We start from the raw sequence: 11,444 nt of genomic DNA, 5'->3' as shown, positions 1-11,444 counted from the left end.
TTCCTAATCCCTGCCCTCCCAGCAGCCCCCGTGTCCCTGCATGGCTGCAGGGCTCAGCACCCCCCGGCGCAATGGGGCAGGGGCTCAGTCGTGGTGCCACCCATTTGGGTCACCCAGGTGTCCCCTGTGCTCTCCACCCTCTGCCCCCTGCACGGAGCGATGTCCCTGCTCTCGCAGCCATGGATTCAAGGCGCAGAGCTAGGGCAGGGAGCTCAGGGACAGGGAAAGCCACTGGACAATGGCCCCATGGACCAGAGTTGCCCTCAGAGTCCCCCACAAACCTCAGCCATGGCTGCGGTCCCACAGCCTCGGGGTTCCCATCCCTGTGCCAGCCTCAGGGTCAGGGCCACCACGTCCCTGCACGTCCCCTCTGTGGTGGGGGGAGCATGACCCAGGCACCCCCCAGCATGGGGTGCTCTCAGGGCCCCCCATCCCTCACCCCACAGCTCAGGGGACCCAGCTGAGGACAGCCCATGCGTGGGGGGACAAGTGGCCTTGCCACCACCAAGACCCAGGGCTCTGCCACTCACCCGGGGGGGGGCTGCAAAGCTCCGGTTGCCACCGGGTCCCGGGTGGGGGGACGGGGAGAGGCCCCGCGATGGGGAGTGATGCCCGAGGGGACACCTTTGCTGTGGTGCCAGCGGCACAACCAGCACTGGGTTGTTCAAGACCCCTGGGGACAAACCCAGCCCCAAGCCTGGGGCTTTCCCACTTTTTGGTGCTTTTTTTTTTGGGGGGGGGGGAGGGGTGTGGAACCAGAGGTGATGCTTCCATGGAAAACACTGGGATTTTCGGGCAGAAATCCCCGTTTTCACCCCAGAATAAGTAACAGGAGGGCTCTGGTCTCCTGAATGCGCTTTCCATGGGAGAAGCCCCGGGGGTCCGACCCCTGGAGCACGGGAGGGTCCGTGGGGGCCACGCGTGAGTCACCGGCCCCGGGGCGGCTCCTCCTCACCCACCGCGGGGCTCGGGGCAGCGGGACCCGGGGGGGGGGCAGCACCGCGGGGCAGAGCCGGGCGGGCGCCGGGGGTGGGCACCGGGGCCGGTACCGGAGCGGGACGGCGGAGCCCCGGGGCCGGTGCCTTTCTGCCCCCCCGGGGGCGGGCCCGTGCCGGGCGGGGCGGGGCCAGGGCGGCAGTTGGGGCTTGGGTAACCGGGGGTTGCTCAGACTTGCTCGGGACTTCCCCGGACGCGCCGGTGCGCTCCGCAGCCCCGGGCACCGACGGGCACCGGAGCCGGCCATGGCGCCGTTACCGCTGCTCCCGGTCCTGCTCCTGCTCTGCCCGCGCCTCCTCCGCGCCGACCCCCTCGCCTGTGAGTACCGGGAGCACCGGGCGGCTCCCGCAAGGTGGGCGCGGGGCGGGCGAGTCCCGGGGGTCCCGTCGGGGCCGGGGCGGGCGCTGCGCGGATCCCCCCACCGGGGCTCCCCCTGGTCAGAGCGGGGCCGGCCCGTGCCTTGTGCCCCCCTCCAGACCGCGGGGTGCGGAGGGGCCTCGGGAGCGGGGCGGGGGGGGGCATCGCCGGGCGCACCTCGGGGCTGAGCTTCGCCTCCCGTGGCCGGTAACGGGGACCCCCCCACAGACGGCAGCCGGGACCCCGCGGGACCCCCCTGCAGGCAGCAGGGACCCCCAGCCCTGCCCGGCCCCGCAGCCCAGCCGGGACCCCCCCCCCCTCCCCGCAGAGAACAATAGAGGAGCCTTTCTTGCTCCCCCCCATCCGTGGCAGCAGCGGGGACCCCCCTGGCCCCCAGGAGCAGCCAGGACCCCTGTCCCCATGGAGAAGAGGAACCCTCCCCCCGGGAAGGGTCTGTCCCTCCCTGTCCCCCCCCCTCGCCGTGCAGCCCCCCCCCCCTCCCGGAGAACAATGCGGCTCCATTCCCCACCCAGGACAATGGAAACCCCCGTCCTCCTCCGTCCGGAGAACAATAGCGAGCCCCCTCCTCACACCCTCGGGAGCTGTGATCCCCCTTTCTCCTCCCCAGAGCCTCTGAGACCCCCCCTCCTGCTGAGAACAATGGGGACCCCCTTTTCCCTCGGGAGAGCCGTGCTCCCCCCGGCCCAGAGAACAATGAATCCCCTTTTCCCCTCCCAGAACAATAGGGAGCTCCCTCCCCCATGGAGAACAATGAATCCCCCTACACCCCCCCCCCAAAAAAAAATACCCCCCCTGGGGGGCTCCTCATTGGTGCCCATTGGGGGTCCCACCCAGTAGTGGCAGGTCCAGGAGGTGCCACCTGTGGGCAGCCTCAGCCCCACGGGGATCGGGGTCCCTCCATTGCCATGGTGGGGGGCACAATGCCCCGGGAGTGCCCCCCCGTCCCTGCAGAGCCCTAAACCCCAATTAGCCACCGTCCCACCCGTCGCCTCGTTTGCTTCCCCTCCGGCCCGAGCGAGGCGAGATCCCATTCCCCGCAGCAGGAAGTTTGGCTTCCTCCCTATGATGGGAATTTCTCAAGGCGATGGATGTTCGCTCCGACGCGCACACGGGTCCCGCCAAGGAACGGCACCGCTCGGCAGCTCCCGCGGCACCGCCACCGCTCCCACAGCCCCTGACCCATGCGTGGCGTTAACGGGGAAGCCTCACAGAGCGTTAAATGGGGCCAGAATTGCACAAGTGTGGGAGAGGGGAGGAAAAATGCTCCAAAAATCCCTGTAGGAGCCATTATCGGCAGCTCCCAAACCCGGGCGGGTTTTGGCGTGGAGCGGTGCCCATCCCGGTGCCTTCCCGGTGGCCAAAGGCGTTGATCCCACCCGGGACAACGTGGGGCTGTGCCTGGACCCCCGCTGGGGCTGACCCTGCTCCTCTCACCTCACCCTGCTGCGGGGGTGCTGCTCGCTGCCACCCGGCACCCCCATTTCCCCCCCCCATCGGGGTCCGGTGCTGCTGGCCGGGATGCGCCCTCACCCCATGGCCCCTCGACGTGTGGCGCTGGGGGCCGGCGAAGCCAAATCTCCTTTTAGAGAGCGAACGTTTCCCCTCTGCTCAGCGCGGCCGCGCTCGCTGGAATGCCGGGGCGTTATATAAACCCCTCCTCGAGCTGCGGGGTGGGCACCACGAACAGCAGTGGGAGAAGGGAAAGGGGGAAAGAGAGTGGGAAAGAGGGAGAAAGCGCTTGGGAGTGCCTGCGAGCCTCCTCGCTTGGGCTATCGAAGGGCTCTCGATGGATGTATGGACTCCTTTCTATTGGCTTTTCGTGCTGGATTTGGGGCTGCCCACGTTTCCTTTTGTTCTTCGGGGCAATTATCCCTATTTTTCCTCTACCCCCCTGCACGTCTCCATAAAGCTCTTTTGAACCGCGTGAGCTCTGACACTTATCGGAGGGGTTTTGCCTTTTCTCTCCCAACTCCTTAAAACCCCGGTATCAAACTCAAATGAAATCCGGCCCTTCGGAAGGAAGAGCATAAACGTTCCCGACACCTTGGAAATGTGGTTTTACTTTATAGCATTACTTAGCACCTGATCAGCATTTTTTTTGTGCAATAGGAAAGCCATAAAACCCCCGAGCAGGTATTTTCCCTGCGACTCGCACATTCCACAGCCCGCCTGTGTCTCTCCGGCCCTTTCCTCTCCGCTCAGAAAACTTCACACTTTTCCCTTTTAAAACACATGTTCGGGCTGTGGCTGTGGGGGGGAAATGCAAGGGGGGGAAAGAAAAGGGGGGGGGGAAAGGCAAAAATTGGCTCCTCCGGAGGCTGCTGCTTGGAGGAGAGAAAGGGAAGAAAATCAAGGGGAAAAGTAAAGAAATTGGGATGAAATCGGCTCCTCCGCAGGGTCCTGCTCGGAGGACGGGAAACGTGTCTGGTTTACGGCGCTCGTGTGTGTTTCTGGGGCTGTTTAGATTAAGATTTAGGAGAATTAGGGCCCGAGCGCCGGGTGTGCAATCGGCAGAGCTGGAGCAGCCCCGGCTCGGCGCTCTCGGCTAATGGAGGAGCTGGTGCTGGGTGGGCTCTGGCAGGGCTGGGGATGCCTGTTTTGGAGGCCTCGATGGAAGAGGGGGTGATCCAGGGGCTGAATCCCCCCGGGAAGGGTTTGCTTTGTTGGGGGGCGGTGGGACGGATCCGTGCCATCACCGTGGATTCTCGCCATGGCTGCGGATGTAACCCTGGGGCTCCCATCACCACCGTGTCCCAGATGCTTTCCCACCCACCGCAGCGGCATCCCCGGGGCGCCGCGGGTGGATCTCCAGGGCAATGAGGATTGGGAGCATTAATTGTGCCGAGGTGGGAGCCGGGCGGGCGCTGAAAGCCGACCGGGGCCCCGGAGGTCGGAGGGGAGAGGAGGTCACGGCACTTTCCGGGAGGTAATTTGGGATATGAGCCGGGCGCGTGCGGATGGAGCCGATAAGGCTGATGGATGCGGGGGAGCCCGGAGTGGGCTTGGGGGGGGCTGCTCTTTGAAGCCTGGTGGCAAAGGGGTCCTAAAGTAAAGAAGCAGGAGGGGAGGGAGGCTTGGCCATCACAGGGGGTATCCCCAGCATGGACCCCCCTTGGGGCGCCCATTGGGGCACAGGGATGCGTTGAGGTGCGAGCGCTGGGTTTGGCAGAGCCCGGTGGCACGCGGCTGGGGCCGGGTCAGTGCTGGGCTCCGTGGGGAGCTCCCGGTTGGTGCCGTTGGAAAAGGGATGGGGAAAGAGCCCCAAAGCCTCCCCAGAGCTGCTCTGGAAATCCTTTTGTCAGGAAGCATTCACAAAGCCACAGCCCTGCCCCGGGAGCCCCGGCGTGGCCGAGGCCCCCCCAGCCTCGTGCTCCACATTCCCAAAGGCAATTCCCAGCCTGAATCCCCTTGGATCCTTCGAGGAGCCCTCGAGCTTGCGGAGCGAGCGCGGCTGAGCTCCGGCCCCTGCTGAGAGGGGCTGGGAGGGGATAAATACAGACCTGAGTGCATAGAAAAGAATCATTCCAATAGATATAGATGCAAAATGTGTTTAAGTAGAGATAAAATCGAGAGAGAATATACTTAAGCCAATAGAAAATACATGGAAATTGATATAAAATATATTTAAATATATGTAAAATAAATGCAAATGAATATAAAATAAATATAAATGGCTATAAAATATATGTAAATGGATATAAAATACATTTAAATGGATATAAAATATATTTAAATGGATATAAATGATACTAAATACTTAAATAGATATAAAATGTATTCAAATACACAGAGTCTATACAAAAGTATTTAAATTTATATAAAATTGATATTAAATGTATTTAAATGGATCTAAAATAGATAAAAACTGTATTTAAATGGTAAAAAAATGTATTTAAGTAGCTATATAATGTATTGAAGTACTTATAAAATGTATTTAAATAGCTAAAAATCGAGCATATATTTAAATAGATACAGAATATATTTAAATAGCTATGAAGTAAATACACCATGTATTTAAATGGATATTATGCACATATGCCCCATCCCTGGCAGTGTCCAAGGCCAGGCTGGGCACAGGGGCTTGGAGCATCCTGCCCTAGTGGAAGGTGGTTGGACCTGGATGAGCTTCCCACCCCACGCCGCTCCATGCCGATGCTCCAGACACGATGTTCCGTCTCTCTGATGTTTTCTGCCCCCCCTCTTTGTGTCTCCGGCTGCAGACCCCGCAGTGATTTCCCCCCAAGACCCCACGCTGCTGATCGGCTCCTCGCTGGTCGCCACGTGCACGGTCAGCCCGGACTTTCACCTGAAAGCCGAGGACCTGTACTGGACGCTGAACGGCCGGCGCCTGCCCGCCGCCTCCTACGCCGCGCTCGGCCCCACCACGCTCAGCGTGGCCCTCGCCCGCCTCAACGGCTCCAAGCAGCAGTCGGGGGACAACCTGGTTTGTCACAGCAGAGACGGCGGCATCTTGGCCGGCTCCTGCCTTTACGTTGGACGTACGTCGTCGGCGCGGGCCGCGCTGATGCGCTGGGGAAGAGCCACGGCTCCCGGTTGGGAAGGATCCGCGCCGGGATTAACCCCTCGGGCTTCGCCAAAACGCGCTTGCCATGGCTGCTTGCGGTTGCTCCGCGTTAACCTCCCCGTGGCTTGCGCCCGGTGCCCCAGCCCCGCGTGCCGCAGGGAGGCTGTTTTGGCAAAGCTGCGGCAAAATTACTCTTGTCCGAATCAATAATCGTAAGATTGTTATCTCGGGCTATTTTAAGGACGATGCCACGTCCTAGGAACACAGAGGCATAACTGGGAACACGGCTCGGATTGGGGCTTTGGGCTGCTGCAGGAAAACAGCTCCACAGCAGGAGCCTGAACCCCTCCAGTAACCACGTCTGCAGCCCCCAGGCTGTGGTCGGAGGGGCCCACAAGCTGCATTTCACTGCTGCACCTTTTCATCTCCCTCTGTTTCTTACTGGTTTCTTTTTCTCTCTCCCAGTACCCCCAGAAAAACCAGTCAACATCACTTGCTGGTCCAAAAACATGAAGGACCTCACCTGCAAGTGGGCGCCGGGCACAGAAGGGGAGACCTTCTTGCACACCAACTACACCCTCAAGTACAAGCTCAGGTGGGCTGCCCGCCCTATCCCTGTTATTCGTTATAGTGGGATGGAAAAGCTGGTAGGGAATGGGGAGCCCGATGCCTTCGGGTGCTGGTGCCTGTGGTGATGTTTATGGTGGACTTGGCAGCCCTGGGCAAAAGGTTGGAATTGGTCCTAAAGGTCTTTCATCAATGTGGTTGATGCTGTGAGTCCGAGTTTCCCTGGGTCTTGCCTGCCCTGAGCAGTGTGCTGGGAAGGAGGAGGGTGAGGACACACGCCCATGGTGTTGAATGGCCACGGTCCCAACTGGGAGCATCCGTGCCCTCTGGGGATGGGCGAGCATCCCCAGCTGGACCACGGCACCCGGTACCAGCACTCAGCGCCTCCCCACAGGTGGTACGGCCGAGACAACACGTGCCAGGAGTACCACACGGCCGGGCCCTACTCCTGCCACATCCCCAAGGACCTGGCCCTCTTCACGCCCTACGAGATCTGGGTGGAGGCATCCAACCGGCTGGGGGTGGCCGTCTCCGACGTCGTCATGTTGGACATCCTCGACGTGGGTGAGCGACGGCGACGTCGTGGTGCCACCACGGCACCGGTGACCTCACGGTGGGAACCGGCGGCGGGTTCACGCGCTGGGATTTGTGTGTGTGGGGGGGCAGCAGGAAATGGGTGATGTGTGAGCAGAATTGCTCCTAATCGAGTTAAGCTGCTTCCTCCGCATCTGCGGCTCCTTAACCCTGTCCCCGCAGTCACCACCGACCCGCCGCCGGACGTGCACGTCAGCCGGGTGGGCGACCTGGAGGACCAGCTCAGCGTGCGCTGGAGCTCCCCGCCAGCACTCAAGGATTTCCTCTTCCAAGCCAAGTACCAGATCCAGTACCGGGTGGAGGACAGCTCGGAGTGGAAGGTGGGCTCGGCATCGCCCGGCGGCGGTGGGGCGCGGTGCAGGATGCGGGACCACGCTGCCATCTCCTCCCTCTCTAGGTGGTGGATGATGTGGGCAACCAGACCTCGTGCCGCTTGGCCGGCCTCCGCCCCGGCACCGTCTACTTCGTCCAGGTTCGCTGTAATCCCTTCGGCATCTACGGCTCCAAGAAAGCCGGCATCTGGAGCGACTGGAGCAACCCCACGGCCGCCTCCACCCCGCGCAGCGGTGAGTGCCGCTGCCATCTTTGGGGGGCAGGAGATGCTGGCAGCACCGTGCTCCCCATCCTCGGCACACATGGAACACGCAGGGGGGGTCCCTTCCCTGCTCCACGCCCAGCACCTGGATTTCTTGCAAAAGAGCCGATTTGGAGCTCGGTTTCCTCACTTGAGAGCCAAATCCCCGCTGGTTTTCCTCTCCCCTGGCACCTCTCGCAGCGCGGTGGCAATGGGGGGGGGTTGCCCGGTGCCACCGATCCCCTTGTCCCCGCAGAGCGAGCGGCGGGGGGCTGCGACCCCAAAGGAGGGGAGCAGAACACGACGCTGCGGCGGGAGCTGAAGCAGTTCTTCGGGTGGGTGAAGAAGCACGCCTACGGCTGCTCCAACCTCGGCATCAAGCTCTACGACCAGTGGCGCGTGTGGCTGCAGAAATCGCACAAAGCACGCAACCAGGTAGGTAAGGAGCCTTTCGCACTTCTCTCCCCGGCCTGGGGGGCACTGGGTGGTGGTGGGGGGGGTACCGGGGAGGGTGGGCACGGACCCGGCGGCTACGCGGGTTCTGCTCCTCTCCGCAGGTGCTTCCCGGCGGTAAGCTGTAGCCCGCGGGGGCCCGAGCGCCGGCAGGACCACACGGGGCGCCCGGCGCCCGCCCGGGGCCACCCGCGGCCCCCCCGGCCCCGCCGGCGCGGAGCAGGAAGGCGGCCGGGGCGAAGCGCGGCCATGGGATGGGGTCAACGGGGGGGGCCGGGTTGGGCCAGCCCCGGCAGCCCCTCCTCACGTGCTGCGGGTCCGGTGCCCCCCCCCGCACCCCGCGGCGAGGGGACCCCTCAGCCCTGCCCGGCTGGGGGGGGCACGGAGGCTTTGCTCCTTACCCGCCAGCCAGAGCAGCCTCTGGGATGAAAGGGGCAAGGGGGGGCTTCCTGGGTGTCCCCCACCCTCGGTGCAGCTCCCCCCACCCCAGCCCTGGGAAGCGATTTGGGCTCTTTTCTCCCCAGGGACCCATGTGCGAGCGCATGGGGGGGGTCCGTCCCTGGGGAGCCACGTGGGCTGGGTTGAGGCTGCTGGGGTTTGCCCAGTGCCTGCTCCAATTTTGATTCAAACCAGCCTTATTTTGGTTCCATTTCAGTCAATTAGGAACAGATTTAAGCTTAATGCCAATAAACCTCTGAAACCCCACCAGGGTCTGCGTCAGCGGCAGCAGCGCGGGGATGGGGATGCAGCGGCAGCCAAAGGGGACCTGTGTCCGTTGTCACCCCATCCCCAGGGACCAAGGCGAGCCGGAGGGGGTGGCACTGAGGGACACAGAGAAGCCCGTTAGACCACACAACTCAGGCCAGCCCCACGGGGCAGGTTTATTTTGGATGACCATAGAAAGAGCGCTACTGGGGCACTGGAGCTGTGCTAGGGTTGGGGGTGCAGCAAGAGAGATGCTTTTGGGGGGCTGCTGCCCCTGGGGCTCCTGCTGGCAGTGAAGGCAGTGCTCATCTCCACGGGGATCAAAGCAAGGCAGCCCCTTGGCACTGCACGTTGTGGTTTTCCTTGGGCAAAAACCCGTGGTGCAGCTGGGAAGTGGAACCAGGCCCACGCTGCAGCCCTCTGCTGAGGGATGCTCAGGACTTAGGGGGACCCCGCTCCTCCTGGACAGATGGGGGTGTTCTTCACCCCTTCCAGCCTGTGCTCAAGAAAAGGCGCCGAGGGGAAGGTGCCCACCTTGCTGGGTGCTGTGGGTGCCCGGGTGGCTGCGCCGGGGGCCGGGAATGGCGCGCGGGGCCCCCGTTCCACCGCCCGGCCCCTCCAGCCGTTCCCACGGGGACATCCATCACTCGGCTTCTTCCGAATCGTACTTGAGGTCCTGGAGAATTTCGCTGATTGCCTCAATGGTTTTAATTAGCCTACGAGAGCGGATGGAAACTATAAATAAAGCCCATATGGAGCGTATTATGTGGGCCGCCTCGCCTTCCCCGCGCTGTTTATGAAACACTCAGCCCGGGGAGGCCGAGGGGACCGCGCAGCATCGCCAAACCCTCCCCGGGGCTGCGGCCCCGAGCGCGGCTGAAGGCACCATCTGGGCCCCCCTGGGCCAGAGGGAGGGGAAATGTGGGGAGGGGGCTCCTATCCCCATGGGGAACGCTGCCATCCCGAAACGGGGGGAGAGAAGGAAACCGGCAGCGGGGCCACCACCTACTTGTGCTTGAGCTCCTGCACCTCCTGCTGGTGGGCATCCACGTGGGGCTGGTCCTGTGCCTGCTGCTGGGCCAGCTGGAGCTGTGCTGTCTGCATGGGGACACAGCGGGAGGTGGGACCCCCGCAAAGCAGCCCCGGGTATCGATGCTCACCCCGCACCGGCCCCACACTCACCAGCTGCAGCTTCTCCTGCTCCCGCTCCTGCAGCCGGGCCAGGTGCTGGGCCAGGTCGGGGCGGGCGAGCTCATCCCGCAGGTGCCCGGCGATGCTCAGCACCTCGCGGGAGATGCTGCTGAAGGCCACCGTGATCTCGTGCACCAGCTGCCGGTAGCGAGGGAAGTCATAGTGCGGCGCGCTGCTCAGGTACGCGCGGTGGCCCCTGCGCGTGGGGGGAGCCACCGTCACCACAGCACAGCAGGATGGCGACACCCCACGGTCCACATCCTGGAGCTGAGCTCCCTTTGCCACAGGCAGCACCAGTGGGGTTTTCATGTCATAGAATCGTGGAATGGTTTGGGTTGGAAGGGACCTTAAAGCTCATCCAGCTCCAACCCCTGCCATGGCAGGGACACCTTCCACTAGAGCAGCTTGCTCCAAGCCCCTGTGTCCAACCTGGCCTTGAGCACTGCGAGGGATGGGGCAGCCACAGCTTCTCTGGGCACCCTGTGCCAGCGCCTCAGCACCCTCACAGGGAAGAGCTTCTGCCTAAGAGCTCATCTCAGTCTCCCCTCTGGCAGGTTCAAGCCATTCCCCTTGGCCTGTCCCTACATCCCTTGTCCCAAGCCCTTCTCCAGGTTTCCTGCAGCCCCTTCAGGCACTGGAGCTGCCCTAAGGTCTCTCCTGCCCAGCTTTGGCAGCTCTTGGTCCCTCTGACCAGGCAGCTCCACCCCTCACCCAGGACAGATCCGGCCACCCCTTTCTGTGTGTGTGACAGGAGTCTCTCCCCTTCCCACCCCAGCCCAGCCCAGCCCGTGTCCCGTCGGTCCCCCGTGTCCCGATGCTGCAGTGGGATGCAGGCACCCCCCGCAACCGGAGCTCAGCAGCTCCGCCCCGGCGGCCTCTGAACGAAGCCGGAAGGGAGAGGGGGGGGCTCCCTCCGCGGTACTCACTGCTCCAGCAGCCGGTACGCCTCGGCCCGCTCGCCCTGCAGTGCCCGCAGCCGCCGCAGCAGCGCCTGCACGGGCTCGCCCGTCTGCGGAGAGATGGGGACGGTGGCGGCGGGGGACGACGGAGCCACCGGTACGTGCCCGCGGCCTCACCGGGCGGCTCCGGCAACGCGGCTCCGCGCAGGGCCGGTGCTGACCGAGCCTGGCCCGTCCCGTCCCGTTCCGTTCCCCTCCCAGCGCCGGCCTTAGGGGAGCCCGGCGGCAGCGCTTGAGCTCAGTCCGGTACCGGCACCGGGAGCTCCTCCCGGCCACGTGTGCAGGGACCGAAGCGGCGCCGGGACCCCGCTTCACCGCCCCTGCCCATGCACCGGACATCCCGCACCCCCCCCGTGCCCGCCTGCAGGGCCCGGCCCCGGATCCCCCCCATCCACCCGGACGCGCCCTGCGGCCCCCGGTCCCCGCTCACCATGGCCCGGCCCCGGTCGCACGGCGCAGGCCCGGCGGAGGGCGGAGCGCGGCTCCACCGCCCCCTGCAGGC

The 11,444-nt window shown here is 63.7% G+C and overlaps 2 protein-coding genes across 6 annotated transcripts; one reads left to right on the top strand and one right to left on the bottom strand.

Moving 5' to 3' along the window:
- Positions 1 to 1,131: 1,131 nt before the first annotated feature.
- CRLF1 (cytokine receptor like factor 1) lies at positions 1,132 to 8,792 on the top strand. 3 transcript variants are annotated; one of them, XM_062626819.1, is made up of 8 exons: positions 1,132 to 1,314; positions 5,595 to 5,873; positions 6,365 to 6,494; positions 6,861 to 7,030; positions 7,223 to 7,380; positions 7,458 to 7,626; positions 7,891 to 8,080; positions 8,192 to 8,792. In XM_062626819.1, the coding sequence occupies exons 1-8, from the start codon at positions 1,242 to 1,244 to the stop codon at positions 8,514 to 8,516; spliced, it is 1,494 nt and encodes a 497-aa protein (XP_062482803.1). In that variant the 5' UTR covers positions 1,132 to 1,241; the 3' UTR covers positions 8,517 to 8,792. The 3 variants fall into 3 exon arrangements, with proteins under 3 accessions (XP_062482803.1, XP_062482802.1, XP_062482801.1); XM_062626818.1 differs by having other exon boundaries at positions 1,137 to 1,314; positions 7,891 to 8,073; positions 8,192 to 8,352; XM_062626817.1 differs by having other exon boundaries at positions 1,137 to 1,314; positions 7,891 to 8,069; positions 8,192 to 8,351.
- REX1BD (required for excision 1-B domain containing) lies at positions 8,021 to 11,424 on the bottom strand. Of its 3 annotated transcripts, none has more exons than XR_009966290.1 (6): positions 11,373 to 11,424; positions 10,910 to 10,992; positions 9,975 to 10,179; positions 9,802 to 9,890; positions 9,327 to 9,508; positions 8,021 to 8,039 (listed from the first exon to the last, which is right to left on the bottom strand). XR_009966290.1 is itself a non-coding variant. In XM_062626820.1 (5 exons), the coding sequence occupies exons 1-5, from the start codon at positions 11,373 to 11,375 to the stop codon at positions 9,436 to 9,438; spliced, it is 453 nt and encodes a 150-aa protein (XP_062482804.1). In that variant the 5' UTR covers positions 11,376 to 11,424; the 3' UTR covers positions 8,945 to 9,435. The 3 variants fall into 3 exon arrangements, 1 of the variants encoding a protein (XP_062482804.1); XR_009966289.1 differs by lacking the exon at positions 8,021 to 8,039 and adding an exon at positions 8,945 to 9,178; XM_062626820.1 differs by lacking the exon at positions 8,021 to 8,039 and having other exon boundaries at positions 8,945 to 9,508.
- Between the last annotated feature and the right edge of the window lie 20 nt (positions 11,425 to 11,444).

This window comes from Pezoporus occidentalis, unplaced genomic scaffold (assembly GCF_034315485.1).
Source record: "Pezoporus occidentalis ecotype Australia unplaced genomic scaffold, CSIRO_AGI_Poc_V1 ctg299, whole genome shotgun sequence".
Lineage (NCBI taxonomy): Eukaryota > Metazoa > Chordata > Aves > Psittaciformes > Psittacidae > Pezoporus > Pezoporus occidentalis.
This window is presented reverse-complemented; position numbering and strand designations above follow the sequence as displayed.